This window comes from Rissa tridactyla, chromosome 7 (genome assembly GCF_028500815.1).
Source record: "Rissa tridactyla isolate bRisTri1 chromosome 7, bRisTri1.patW.cur.20221130, whole genome shotgun sequence".
NCBI lineage: Eukaryota > Metazoa > Chordata > Aves > Charadriiformes > Laridae > Rissa > Rissa tridactyla.
Window position 1 is genome coordinate 26,283,970 of NC_071472.1, and position 15,603 is coordinate 26,299,572.

Below are 15,603 nucleotides of genomic sequence, written 5' to 3' on the forward strand. Positions count from 1 at the left end.
TGGTAGCGTTCACTTGTGGCTTCACTTGAAGCAGTTTCAAGACAACAGGACTTCAGTGAGACACCAACTTAAGAAAACTCCAACTTCCTCCAACATGGGTGGTTTTATTTAAAAAAAAAAAACAAACAAAATAAACAAAATATCTGTAATTCCTATAAAGACAAAACACAATTCACATTGGACTTCTGGGATATCAACCCCCTTTTTAAGAACTGCGCACGCAGAATTTCTAGGAAAGGAATTTGATACAGCTAAATTAAAATTTCCAAGTGAAACATTTTCAGTAATACTCACTAATACTTCATTAAATAAATATTCACTGATGTTTCCAGAGCTGAAGTTTTTACACAGCCTCCACTATTTTCATATCCAAGCATCTCACAAAGTTTGAGGTAAGTATTCCTTGTGAGGTAAGCTAGTACTGTTATTCCCCCGCACCCTGTTAATTTTTTAAAAAACAAAGAAGGACTAAGGACAAGTAGCTGAGAGCTCATTCACACACACATTTTATGTAATAGGCAGCCAAACCCCAAACTCTCAAGCCCTGCACCTGTGCTCTAATTCACTTAGCCATCTTCCTCTACAGTACAGCTTTCCGGCTGACCCATTGCTAAATCAAGAAGATTTTTAACTTCTTCCTCATCCTTCTGCAACAGGATACGATGATGAAATGCGAGTCTCATCATATCACGACTCAATTTGCTGCTTATGCATTAACACTACCCTGACATGACAGCGTGCTTTTGTATTTTACTTCACCAACACCTACCAGAGAAACGAGGCTGACAATACTTATGTCAAAGCTAACATTTTGGAGTGCAGACGCCAGCGGGTTGGGGTCCATAGATGGAATGGTCAACAGCCACGCAGAAACGTACATAATAGGTGCAGACACAAAAGTGCTTATCACCATGCCTGAGGTAATCTGCAGAAAGGGTCAAACAGAAAAAAGAACAGAGTTAATCAGATCTCAAGCTAAATAATCTGCTTTAAGGAATACAACTGCTGGCCAAATTGCACCTTTGACTTAAACATACATAGACCTTTAACAAATCACCGAGTTGTTTCTATGACAAATTACTTCAAACTTGAGCCAGAAAGTGTCCATTTTATACGTACAGTTAAACTGCAAATTTTAACAAGCTTCTGAAATAGTAGGAATACAGAGTTCCATACTGCAAATCCTTACAGAGCTTTTTCATGGTGCCAAATATACTGATGACTGCAGTCTAGGGGTGGATTTACAATGTCACAATTTACTTTTGGATGCAAAGATTAACACTGCAAATAAATAAGCAAACTTGTAGTTATGCAAATCCTAATACCACCAATTCGTGAGAAGAAGCCATATATATTTATGTCTAAGTGATGTATATTTTGGCTTCTCATTGTCCTTCTGCTTTCTAGAATTTGCACAGTGATGGAAGTGTGAATTTTTACTCATCCTACAGATCTCTGTTTAAAAGAGATGTCCTCAGCTTGTTGGGTACAAAAGTCTATCTTGTAAGGTTTACTTTTAGTGCCCTTTTTCCTCCCCCTTTTCTCTTTTAAAAAAAGCCAACTAACAAACAAACCAAAAATAGATAACATTAAAAACAATGGAAGTCAACGGGAAAGTTTTAATGGCACTTCAAGTGGAAGAACGGAAACAGTTATAAAATCTTTATCTTAAGTTGAAGAGATAATTAATACCCTCTGCTATGAAAAAAATTAAAATGCATTTCTATGGCAAGATTTAACTGAAAGGCAACATGGCAGAATCAGTTAAAGCACAAGTTCTTCTGTAAGATTTCAGTATTAAGTTAGTACTGTTCTTACTGAAGTCAGTAACATCATTTCTGTTTTTTCCTACAAAACAGTAGCTCAAAGATAAGGTCTTTGGAAAAAAAAAGAAAAACCAAACACCAAAACTAACCAAACAACAAAACCACACAAACCTACAACAAAGATGCAAGTTCTTTATATTTAAAGTTATCCTAGTTCTTCCTACTAGAGTCACGAATAAGAAAAATATGAGGACTTATTTATGAATGTGTACTATCAAGACGCTTGAGACATCAGGAAAGATTACTTTGCTTAATTAGTAATCTGAAATATAATTTATGTTTGAGACATAGGGAGTACAAGTAAATCTAAGGAAGCTATACTACAGAAAAGCAAATTCATCAAGCCTATTTATTTAAATATTTCATCAAAGTTAAGCTCAAAATTAGTATATGTTTGGAAAAAGCTAACTACGTACAATTCCTACTTCCATATTAAATTGACTTGCAAATATTGCGACACCAGGTGCTGCCGGAAAAACTCCATAAAGAAATGCATAGTTTGATAAACTGGTGTGGTTGACTACGCTGTCGCTCTTGTCCAAGAGTTCCACCATTTCTCTACACAGAAATGGCATCATAAGTCTGAAAAGAGAGGGGAAAAAAGAAATTATTAAAAAACCATTACTCAAGCTATAGCAATAGACTCTTCTCTACTCAGAAAATGAACAAAAAGAAAACTTAAGGCTTGACTGAATACCATTCATGAAAAGCAAAATACTGACATCACTTTGAATGATTCCCTTTATTTTTACCATCACATTTACCAGCTGCTTAAAAATTGTGTGTCACAAGTTAAACAAAAAAAACCCCATACACAAAAAAAAATAATGGTAAAAATACACCAATCTCTGGGATATAAGCACATTCTCTGATTGTACAGACACTTTCTTTGTACAAACCTCAGATTTAGAAAGGTAAAATATAAAAAAACCCCTCATTTTTCAATTGTTAAAGTAATAGTAGTTATAAGCAGTCAGCAGCTTTGAAACTTAGATCACTTTTCTGTAAGCTGTCTGAAATATAACAAAGGCTGAAGATTAAATATTCCATTCTGAAAGGTTTGGCCAGCAAAACCCCCCTGCATCAATGCTATTCTGTTTACCTGCAGCAATACCCAAGATCTCACGCAGACTCGCTGTATAAGACTTACACAGGCTAATTACATAAACTCACCAGTAAAGCAAAGCGGTAACATTAAAAACCATTTTTTCCTCATGTTTTTACAAAATTTGTCATTGAGCTGGTTTGCAAACTAGGTCTTTAAGTTTGCTAGTTAGTTGTAGCTTCAAATTTTACAGTATAAACTTAATCATCAAACAGTCATTCTATTATGTTAATTGTAGCTCTATAGCAAATAAAATATTTAGTTCACCAGTAACTGAGATATATTCAAGGCAATATAATGATGGCATAAGTTCTAAATGCAAGTTGTCATTTATTCGTGCTTAAAAACCAGACAGTTTAAGAGTGTAGAGTCATCATTTTTAAGCTCTTCCAATATAGGTTTACAGACAAAGCAAGCAAACCCAACTAATTTAGAGATGCATTGTTTAATCCAAAGAAAATACAACTACTAATCAAATAATACTTAAACTCGCTCTTGTCTAACTATTTAAATAGTAAATTTTAATTTAAGTGAGTAATTCCCCATACCCCCAACTCATGACAGATGGCCTGCGGGCAGTCCAAGAAGCCACAGCACCCCTGAATATTTTTCTCTGCGGAGCCTGACACCAGGTTTGTGCAAAATTTCTTTTAAGGGTTAACAGTTGTACACTCTCAGAGTTTGGGAAGCGCTCACCCAAAATACTGCAAGTGAAACATACTATCTCTATAACGATTTTGAGACAAAAGCCATCTGACCAGCATATTCAGAGCTTAAAACATCTAGAGAACAAAATTATAAAAGTACATAAATCAAACTTACAGTTTAGCTGTGATGAGAAGGATCAGTGCAACAAACATACCCTTTGTCAGTTTTTTTGTTTGTCCCACCATAGTTAATCCAAGGTAAAAAAGTGCGGAGCCAGAAAATGAACTGCCCAGTCCGTCAAGGAAGCTTTCAAGGTATTCAGGAATTTTCTGGCCGAGAATAAAGTTTGAGGCAATTCCTATGAAGACCATGAATACAATTGGGTTCTGCAAAACTCGGAGGAGTGCTAGGCCCACTATTTTGATTTTGCTCTGTGACACAGTGCGATTATCCCTCCACTTCTGGATTTCACAGAAGATAAACCCCAGAGGGTTTAGCATCATAAGAGATATTGGAGCCACTAGGTAAATGTACTGGAGATATTCTGGGTAAGTGGTTTGATATAAAGCTTCAACTAGAAGACAGGAAATGAAAAGTGATAAGTGATAACATTTCAGTACAAAAATACATTAATATTGAAATTAGTTTTGTTGTCTGAAAACTAGAGAAAAATTATTTCGTTATCTTTCAGAGGTAACTGCATTTACAATGGATATAAGACGATGTATTAAGAGAAGTATGCCCAATCACTATTAGGCCACAGTCACCTAATGAACGCATTAAAGACCAGAGATTAACTATCAAACACTATTTAACAATTCTATGAATAATCAACATTTACAGGAAAAAAAAAGAAATAATATAACAATCCCACATGCCCTTTGAGTCATCCCAAATGCTGAAAAAACACTGGGGTTTTGCTGAATTGCTTTTCCTCCCCAGAAACAAGAGAGTCATGGAGAATTACATGCACCTTTGCAGGACACAAGTTGCTTCTCATCTTATGGCAGTTTCACATCTCTGGAATTTGACCAGTTTTCAGTGGGTAAGTCAGGTGTAATCTTTCTACACTGATTCCATACAGCAAAGCACATTAGCCATAACTATTAGTTCAAATAAAAACACATTAGCACATAATTATTAGTTAATTTTCTGGGCTCAGGACACGAGTTATCACTATAGTTCTGGTCCTTCAAGGAACTTTAAATCATGAGCATTTGTGTTCATTGCTACTACATACTTGTGAGGCAAGGTAGAACTGCCTCTTATTTCAAGTTTGTGCATTAAAAAAAAAATCATGAAGAGACTCTAGAGCAATATACAAGATTCTATCCTAGGGTGAATTAAAAAAAATCCCAACAAACAATATTTTTAAAGTAGGATTTTGTTTTCTTTTCATTATAATACCCTATATTAAGGGCACTTGTAAAGCTGCAAGGTCTTGAATCCTGCAGAATGCAGATGGTTTTGGTCTCCCTATCATAATTTCATTAGTTCATATTGAAAAATGGAAAAGGAAAAATTATGCATATGAAGCACTTCCTCACAAAAGCAGTAAAATAATGTTTAAATTGTCATCACTGCTTTGCGTTTGCATTTTAAATGTGTTTTATAAACAAAGAGTTCAAGCAAAATTACTTTCTTTTAGAACTTCTAGGTCTATACTACTGTATTTCCTGTATATATATTAAATGATGAATTAAATCTAACAAAACTGCTGTTTATCTGGTTAACAATCCAGAGCTCATCTGTGTAAGCATGCCATGTTAGTTTTCCAAACTTCTTTGGAAAGATAAATGTTATCTTTCCCCTGCCTTATAATGTTATTTCCAATAATTTTCAGAAATATGCAAAGTGATGCTTTCCAGTTTAGTTTCTCCTACCCACGTTAGAGAGAAAGACATTCTTCCCCAGGCAGAAGTATCTTAACATGCAGGTGGGATTCTATTCGTACTACAAAGAATATTAAAAAAAAAAGAAAAGGAAGCACTATTGCATAAATACACCTACTGGACCTTTCGATGGAATAGCTTAGCACTTTTACAGTACTAAATAAAGTTTAAGATTACTAAGCAGCCAACCGTTGCAGATATTTCCACTTTCCCATTAACTAAACCTGGTTTTTTTCAGATGTTTTCCTTTGTGACTGTTTTTCAAAATCCAAATTTTTACCTTCATATTAGTTAAGCATCTGTAACGACAGACTCTACTAAGTGCTAAATCAGTATTTTCTATAAACAGCCTCCTCTTTAGACTGAATAAACTGACATTCTCAATTAGTTGATTTCCAATATATAAGAAAAAGTACTAAAGGGTCTTTTCCTCTTACAAGTCATGATTAAAGTACAAGAGCTACCTGTCCTAAAATCCTGAATAAACTGCTGAACAGAACTACCAAGTTTGTGATCAGTTACTGCATTTAACAAGACAATTTTAAACACTGAATATATTCTGATAAATAAAACCCCTTTAAACATGCCGGACACTTTTTATGTAAGTCAAAATTTTCCAAAACCCCAAACCTTAGCTTTTATGCTGCTTTATGCAGAATGCCCATTTCCATCAAATGCAACTCAACATAAGTCACATGTAAATAACGTCTGAGTGAAAAATATAATAAATCATTATTTTTTGGCAAAGTTAAACTGTATACATAATACAATATATTAAGCTCTATAAGTAATTTAACCGATTTATGAAGTTACAATGCGTTTTCCTGGGTAGCATAAAGTGGAACCAATGTAGACTGCTGAGCCAGTGGGGAAAAAAATATGAAATCACTCTTAAGGAATCATTAAGACAGTGAAAATAATCCACAACTATCTCCAATTAAAAATTTTCTTTTTATTTAAATCAAGGTTGCCTGCTTGCTGATCATAACAAAAAATCAAATTAAAGATATTTTAATACTTTTTTTTTTTTTTAAATCGATTTTGCACATCCCAGCTGCTCAAAATTGCATGTGAATCACACACTAGTTGTTCATGGTTAATACAATTAGCACCATTAAAGTCATGATAACTGAGCCATCATCCACGCAACACTTCTGCTATACCCGTACAATACAGTACTGGAGAGTAGGTGAGGCTGTTCTGTCAGAGTTGTATCATCTCACCTAGTAATAAAACCCAAACAGACAGAGCTTTCTATCAGCGTAATTCTATCTATATTGGGGAATCTGCTGGCAAACCTCTGTACCAGTTGTTTTTCACTCCAAACCAACATCAGTTTGTAGTGTAGAACTGTCATAACAGTGATCAGATTAAAACAGAGTGGTGATCTTTGAAAATATAACCTGTATTTTAATTTTCCTATGTGCAAATCTTTGGTCAACAGCAAAAAATAGCATAGTGGTTATTAAAGAATTACATGGGATGAAAACTCGGGACGTTATGTATCTATTCAAGAGTTCAAACTGCCTTTTAAAGTAGTGTTATTATAATGCACAGATTTGTCAATACTCATCTTTTTCCTTTATAAATTTCAACTGAAGCAGCCTTTAAAAATATATTTCCATTAAAAGATCAAGTTTTGCTCAAAACACTACTTATCCTCATCATACATCAAAAGAAATAAGCAAGGCATTCTTTGTTGCCTGGTCCTGCAAACGCTTCAGAGAAGCCACTACCAGTGAAAAGTCTGCACACCTGACAGCATGAATCAAACCCTGGTGAAAGTTTGGGGATGGGAGAAAGGAAAAGACAGGAAAGGAAACAAACAGCTCTAAGAAATTAACGCAACAGTAACTCTTTAGGTGCTTAAGGGTTGTTAAGTATTCCAGTAAAGCTCCTAATGAACTAAATGTTGTGCATTTGGCTAGACTGTACATAGAAGAACTATGAATCATACTTTATAAATTATTAAATACTTGAAGAAAAATGCAATCTGACAAGAAAGTCATTCAAAGTAGAAAGAATGTTTTAACCAGAAGGATACAATGGAAATATGTTCAAACAACCTCAAAATAGAAAAAAAGAGAGACCCTAATTGGCATTTTAATCCATTACCAAGAAACAAAGACGTAATCCTTACGTCTTGCTATATACTTCTGATTTATCTCAAGGGGAATAAATCTCAGGAGATGCAACTGAGGGAAACAAGGTATTTTCATCTAGGGAAGAAAAGAGTTTGCAGTTGCATTTATCTATATTTTATACACATTCAGCAAACCTTAAGAGAGGAAGAAAGACTCAAGATTCTCCTGAGCATGCTGCCCTGGAATAGGGAGAATAAAGCTGCCAGCTCCTCAGGTAATCTAAAATATGGAGCTACTTGTTACATATAATCTGGAATTGCATGTTTAAGCTTCTCTTTTGTAACTGTATTTTCAATTTGGTAACCAAATATCTTTTTGTTTGTTTGTTTTGCTATAAAAAACTTGCTTGCTTTTTTTTTTTTTTGTTCTTAGCCTTGTCTGGATGATAAGGGTGATCTCAAGAGAATTTGAGAGGCAGAGAGTACTTTTTCCATCAGGGAGCAGCAAACAAATAAAACACAGTCCAGGCATCCTCTCCAAATGCCTTCCACTCAAGGTGTATTTTGAAGATCCTGATACCTGCAGTGTGCATTCCCACACCAGCCACATGGCTCAGCCTGGGCAGAGGCAGCACTGAAAGTTACATTGGCACAAAAGAGCCTCCCAAAGCAGGTAAAAAGCACCACAATTCAGGTAGTAGCAGAAGGGAGAAGCCTGCTACAACTTCAGATCACTTCCTAAGTATCATAGTACGTATGGCTAAAACATATTAATATACCATTAAGACAACCAATAAAAAGGAAATGAAAATATCTTCCTTAACAAAAGGAACAAAAATAATTGTCTTGCAGATTGGGATAAAATTAAGTTTAACAGCTGATATTGGTTGGAATTCAGAATATAGGCTTACCAGAACAAGAGTACAGAACTATACAATTTATACTCTGAATGCCTCTTTGTTTTTTGTTTGCTTGTCTTTTAGCTCCACTGGACTAGTGGTTAGTTACACATCCCAAGAACGGCACTGCAGCCACATAAAATTCCGATTTGAGATACACAAATGCAAGTTACCACAAATCATGCAGCAATCTTGCTTTTAAAAGACAGACTTCTTCCAAGATTATATCCTAAAGCACGTCTGCTGGCCACAATAGAATAAAGATTAAGGGATAAAACACAATTGGCAACACAAATTACATTCAGCAGCACAAAAATTAAAAGTTTCTTCTGAACAGATTTAAAGTGTGTCACACACACTCCACAACCAGTAGGCACCAACTTTATGGCTAGATATTTTCTTTGAGCTAAACACAGAGGTAATGTCAAATTAGAAAAAAATCCACTGCAGCTATTTCAGAGGCCATAGGTACAGGCTCACACTTTGCAAAGGAAGAAATTTTGGTCTTGAGGAATCTCTGGCAATTTCCCATTAGGGCATTCTTAACCTGCAGTAAGTGTAAGGTAATTTATACCAATTTTGAAACTATATTTTAATTTTTCCCCCCCCATCTGATATACTTTAACATGACAAGATCGCATAGACAACAGTAGATAGATTGTATTAAATTCTGTCTCATTCATACCAGCTCACAGTTTTCTTCCCTTGCATGGTCCGAGGTCAAGAAATGGGACTTGAGAAATGGCTGAGATAGCTCATAACTTCAGTTCAGAAGTCAATTTCAAATTATGGAAAAATAAGAGCAAACACATCTGGAACACTGAAAAATAGTTTTAAAGAAGAAAACATAAGGAACTACTTACCTATTGGATATCCCAGTGCAAAATCATTGCTTTGTGTAGCAAAAATAGGGAACAAACCTGCTTTGCTAAATCTGTTCTCAGGACTGGCTACCAACAATGTTAAAACGCAGACTAAGAAAAACACAGCAGCTTTGGCAACTAAAATACTGTACAGGAAGGACCAATTCACATTAGAAAAGTTAAGTACCACCATGTTTTTGAACAGTAGAGCTGGGAGTGCAAAACGGGACACAAAATTTCCCAGTCCTTTGGCCTGAGTTGTTGTGATAATGTTGGCTCTTCCAGCTATGTAGCCACAAAGAATTATTCCAAAGCATTCTAACAGGGCTGGAAAAAGTCTGCTTATTGACATAGAAGGAGTACCACCAGTGGTATTGAGTCCAACTTCTCCAGGCAAAGAAACAGACATATTAGCTGAATATGAGAGGTTACTTGTATTGAAGTCTAGATAGTTATCCATTTCCTTTGATCACCTCTTCCAAAAAAAGAGCTTGAAATGATCTCATCTGTAAAAGAAACAAAATTATTTATTCATTAACTTCCAAAACTGTGTTTGTAAGTATTTATGGTATCCGGCTCGCTGACAGAAGAGTTTACACTTACAAGTGCATTACAAATAAATAACGAGACAAATAATAAGTAGCTACAGAGAGACAACTCTGAGAAAGAAGAATGTTGAAAAATCATTCCGTATGCACATCATCTTCACACAATTCAACAAGACAATTCATAGAGGCTAAAAATTCCTAAAGAATTTGAGGGTAACATTGAAATATTAAAACTAGATGTAGATTGGGCATTCTAAAAGGCAACAGAAAATTGGTTCTGTTTTACCTCAAACCACAACAAAGGAAAGGAGATAAAACAAGGACTTTTTTTGTTATTATTCTAGGATCTAAACATCATTTAGAATAAATTACAGCTCTTCACCACTTTCCAGTCATTGTTTCAGAAAACAGTAATTGCTAAATTCTCAATGTACATCCCCTGTTTTCTTAGGCTACCATTATAAGCCTAGTTAACTCTCTAACAGGAAAGCACAAGACTCTTTACATACTCGTTTTTTTACCTAAACAAAGGCAACTTTTCTTACCTCCTCGTCTCACTGTCAACTCTCAACTACACATAGTCTTTGCTTTCAACTATCAAATTGTTAGTTTTCTAACTCCTCTTCTTTGCCCCAGGATATCTTATCTCAGGTCCTCTCAAAATCATGTGCTACTTGTTTCTTTTTCCTTCACAATAAAAATACATTTCAAACTCCCAATATTAAAATCCCATCCTTGACCTCCCTTTAACTACTGCTGTTCATCTCTGCTTCCATGTGCTCAGCTTTACGCACGGTCATGAGGATCTAAAGATGGAGGTGAAGGAGGACTATTTCATCCACGTTCTGCCCCTGAAACAGCTCTTACCAAAACCCTGAGAGGCCAATATCTTCTTAAACTCTCGGAAGTGGTGTTCCATTTTCATCCTTTGTGACACCATCATACACCTTTATCATAATAATCAGCGTCTTCTTGAAATTTTGCCCAACCCATATCTTTTGTAATTACAGCTCCTCCTAATTCTCCTCCTACTTCTTCTTGTTCCTATAACATTTGGATCCCTCTAAATTTCTGTGGGTGCTCATAGCGCTCCCTCCTTGTTCCTCTTTTGTCTCCCTAGATCTTCTGCCTGTGTATTTTTATAAGCACTTATTCAATTATAAATAGATCTCTCTTTCTAATCCAGACCTATCTTCTTCTGATAAAACTATAATTTCAGCCTGTCTCCAAGATCTCATTTGTGAACATCCTACTGTCAATTCAAGTCCAGTGAGCCTGAAACTGTTCTCCTCCTATTCTCCCAAAAAGATGCTCCCTCAGTTACTCTGTGCTGTGTATCTATTTTGCTAAAGGTGAGTAACAGAGGTTACGAAATCCTCTAATTTAAGGGAAATGCAAATTTACTGAACTCATATTCATTTATAACTCTGTTGCAAGGAAATCTTCATAGTCTATTAGTATCAGTTCTTTTTTTGTACATCCTTTTACAGACTTATTCTCCACGCAGTAAAAAAAAAAAACAAAAAAAACTTGCTTTCATATTATTTTACAGTCTAAGCTTATGTCCTCTTAACCTATCATGGAAAATCCAAAGGAAAAGCCCTTACAAGAACATGAATACCAGACAAGGAAGATAAATTCGACCCAGGATTGTAGGTTCTCCACACCGGCACAAAAAAACATTTGGCAAGGCCCTCGCTACCTTCGAGAAAGATTTAGAGATCAAATCACATTATCACCCTTCAAGCTTGTACCTTGCTTTGTGCAACTTTGAGACCTCTCCCAATGTTTCGGTATCGTGTGCTAATGATACACTTTCCAGTTAGCAAGGGATCCATATATGACACAGTGACCAATGATCTAATTCATCACGCTATTGCTTACGCATACATACAATTCTTTAGGCCCGTAACAGACGTTTAAGTATGCATTTAATTTATGTACATCAGATATGTACTGTGACTCCTGATCTTCACTTGTTACCAGCGATCCCCTTTGAGAAGGCTGGCGATAACACAGCAAGTAGACATGTAAATTCTGCAAATTGGATGAAACGAGAGGACAAACACCAATATTCAGTGGTTAATAGCAAGGTCTTGCCAGAAACAGGTATGGGTTTGGTGATACAGCTCTGAAATATGCAGTCCATCAGCTAACTCTACACATAAAATTTTGACAGGACTAAATCCTAAACTACTCTGGAAAGGAAGTCAAAATAACTCACCCCATTTTGTAGAGGTAGAAACTAAGGCAAAGGCAGGCTGACTTGCCATAAACCATTTAACAGATCAGTGGTAAAGCTGAGATTCTCAATTCCCAAACCAGCGTTTTGTACAGCACAATGGCTAGATCTGTGCAAATTAACGACTAGTTTAAAAGACTTCCCAGCCTCTTTGTATCCTATCCTCAGGGAACAGAGAGCTCATAACAGCCAGATAAATAAGCAAGTAAATCAAGTCAGAGCAAAGGTGAGATCTTGTACCCTCTATTTCACACCCTGGCATCCAGCATGCACTTATTCACATGTAGCATAAACTCTTTGACTCATGACTTTTATTTATGCCTGAGGCTTTTGGTAAGCAATCCTACAATGCTGTTGTAATTTATCTGGACTGAGCAGCTGCATCATCTAAATCTGTCCAGTAGCCTTGGCTACCTCTTCTCCCAAGGAAAATGACTCTCACTCCAAATAGGGCTTATTTTAAAGGTTGTATTTTTTCTTATGTTATAGATGATACATTCACCTAGATGCATTTGAACTAGGAGCTCAAAGCATTATCTACTATAGAACGATGGAAAAACTTGCAATAAATGAAGCAGACAACAAACCATTTCTTCTACTAGCAAAACTTCAGGATGTTGTTGAGATTTGCAAAATGTCCAAAAGAGTATCAGGGACAGATTTGCAGCACTGAATTCTTGAAAGAAGCCAGCCACATTTCACACCAGCTGCAAGGTGAAAAGCGGGTTTTTGGCACAGCCGCACCTCAAATTCTTCAAGCTTGCAGCACTGTATAAAGGTAAGGCTCCTGGCAACGCAACATGTTCAAACTACTCTCTGCTCTGTTGATATTTTTTTTTCAGCAATAAGATAAATGTGAAACTTTTTTAACCAAATACAACATTTGATCTGTAGCGGAAGTGTACCCTGGCTCTATCTATCCCTAAATTCTACCATTCCTTCTCATCGCCTGTCCCTTCCAATCCCAGGCTGTACCTTTTACCACCGTGTCAATACTAAATTTGTTTTCTGATATTCTTACTCAGAAATGCCACAGTCTATATACAGTTACATAGTGGGAAGGACTTTTACCACTATAACATGTCCTTCCTCTCTCCCCTGAAAAGTGGTTTGAGCTACCCAGGCTTTTTGCTTGCACAGGCTAAGCCTTCACAGGCGAGTGTATCAATATAGCTACACAAGCCCATACTTTTAAACAAAAATTGTGCCTAAATTAAACACCTCTCTTCCCTCTCTATTAAAATTATTATTTCTCCTCATAAAATTGCTGTAAAATATAGAAGTGCCCTTGTCCCCATTTTATAATTCAGGATTTAAATAAATATGCAGAAGACCGACTCTCTAGTTGTTTCAGTCAGTAGCAAATGATAATCCTGTATCTTCCTCACTATATCAAAACTGACATGGATACACACCCACACATCCTACAACCATCTTTTGTAAAGTGCCACAAATATTCCTGCAGCCTTCTTTCAGGCTATCTTTACTTTGAACTTCGTTACAAGGGACTCCGCAAAGTCAGTCAGAGGCAATTTTTGGTGAACCACACAAGTTTCAGAGAGAGAAACTGCATCACGGTAAAAGCTGCTATTGGCACCCCTCAGAGGGCTTTGAGTGTGAATCATCTCTTCAGCTCCAGAGATGCGCACATCCCAAAACATTCACATTTAACACAGATTATCTGTTGCAGAACAATGGGTATTTTCCAGAAATGCAAGGTCTTGCACAGCATGCTGCTTAACACAGTGAATACATCTCTCAGCCCCTTTTGCTCTATAGGATACATGCATTTACATAACTGTTGTGAGATTAGGTAATTACTAATCGCAGATTTAACATAGAGCCTCATCACACCTGGAGCTTAACTCAAACTAGCATCTCACACGAGCAAAAATCTCTTCAATTCACAGTTCTTAATGAAATCAAAGATACTGATCTGATGCACGACCAAAACCTTATTATGCTACACAGAAACTAATCTGTTCTTACAGCAGATATAACAAATTAACTAGTCAAATGACACTAAAACAAGGAAATATAACACAACCCCAAAGGAAAGCACTTAGCTTTGACTGCATAAGACGTATGATTTGTGGTTATCCTTTCAGGGATTGAGGACTAAGATTTGAATCCTTGAAAACTCAGCCACAACTGCATTGTCGGGAACTGCAGGCCAATAAAGACAAAGCTTTTAGGAATAATGCTGCCTTATCTGCTGTCGACTGTGTCAAGCATACCTGCTTGCAGCCAGACTGTCAGCTTGCATTTATACAGCCAGCACAAGAGGAAACCTTGTATGAAGGCCAACAATAGACAGAGAGCAAGGAATAAACGCAGTTTACAATTCCCTTGAAACAAACTGGAGCACTGATATTTGCCCACTTCCCTCGTAGGCTGTCAATATTTGTAAAGTGTTAAAATTCACCAGACCAGAAACTCAATTCTCCAGCAGCTGTGGGTTAGGCAATGTCAGGTTCCTCTCTGAGTACCGAAATAGAGAAGTTGTCTCCTTTTCCAGCAGGAAAATCCCTTTCATCTTCTTTTTTTAATGAAAGTCAAAGATGGTATGAGAGAATAGAAGAGATACCTCAACGTGCATCTTCCCTCTGGCCTCTCACTCTCAAGCTTTCGGCTGATAACCACAATTAGAATAATACTGGTGACACTGGCAAGGCTATGCACATTGTTCATAAATTATGTCCCACAACGTGACCTCATTTCCTACTTTAATACAATGTAGAAACATCCAAAGGATGACACATTATTTTATTCAGGAGGCTGAAAGTGGAATCGGGGCAGCGAGAGTTACCATCTGTGTCAGCTCTAGCATCTCAACCCTCAGCTAAGAGCGTAGCATATGCATTTTCATGTAAAAGTTTTCATAATAAGTCTAAGAGAAAGCAACTTTCGAGAATTACAATGATAAAATTAAGTGAGAAGAAGTGATTACTGCAGTTCCCATTCTTGCAAGTTAACCACAATTTTTATGCTTCTCTTTACTGAGCTAAGAATCATAGAACGGTTCAGGTTAGAAGGGACCTCAAAGATCATCTAGTTTCAACCCCCCTGCCATGCAATATCGTAAAAGCAATTAACCCAAGAAGTGGGCCGCCCCTAGCTTGAAATACAGATGGTGCCACAACAAGTATCAGACCTCAAACATTGTTTTCCCAAGATCACAGTTCTTTTCCAGTTTGTTTTCTTCTCTGTCATCACAGGAAAGCACCTGGAGAGCCGAGAATTGGGGAAGCCGCCTGTGTGGGATGCCCGGCAAAGCCGAGGCCTGCCCCGAGCTCACCACTGGCAGGGCTCACGACAGCAACACTTACAGCTACACCAAAATTTGTCAGTGCAGGTGTTCGGACAAGACCAACTGAAGCAACAGCTGCAAACAACACAAAATACCAAGCCACAAAACCAAATGGAAAACATACCTCCCCTTAATTTTCAGTTAGGCTCATCTTGGAGCTGGTCAACAGACAGATACATACTTTCGA

The 15,603-nt window shown here is 36.7% G+C and overlaps 1 protein-coding gene across 6 annotated transcripts in view; it reads right to left on the minus strand.

Annotated features, from left to right (window-relative positions):
* The window catches only part of GPR155 (G protein-coupled receptor 155), a 29,854-nt gene that overhangs the window by 13,759 nt on the left and 492 nt on the right, over window positions 1–15,603 (minus strand). For 5 of the 6 annotated variants that reach the window (XM_054209478.1, XM_054209477.1, XM_054209479.1 and 2 more), the window contains exons 2-5: window positions 9,317–9,822; window positions 3,754–4,153; window positions 2,243–2,408; window positions 770–925 (exon numbers count right to left, since the gene is read on the minus strand). In XM_054209478.1, the coding sequence (XP_054065453.1) occupies window positions 770–925; window positions 2,243–2,408; window positions 3,754–4,153; window positions 9,317–9,776 (1,182 nt within the window). In that variant the 5' untranslated portion in view covers window positions 9,777–9,822. The remainder of the gene's footprint in view (window positions 1–769; window positions 926–2,242; window positions 2,409–3,753; window positions 4,154–9,316; window positions 9,823–15,603) is intronic. The other variant, XM_054209480.1, reaches the window with a different exon arrangement.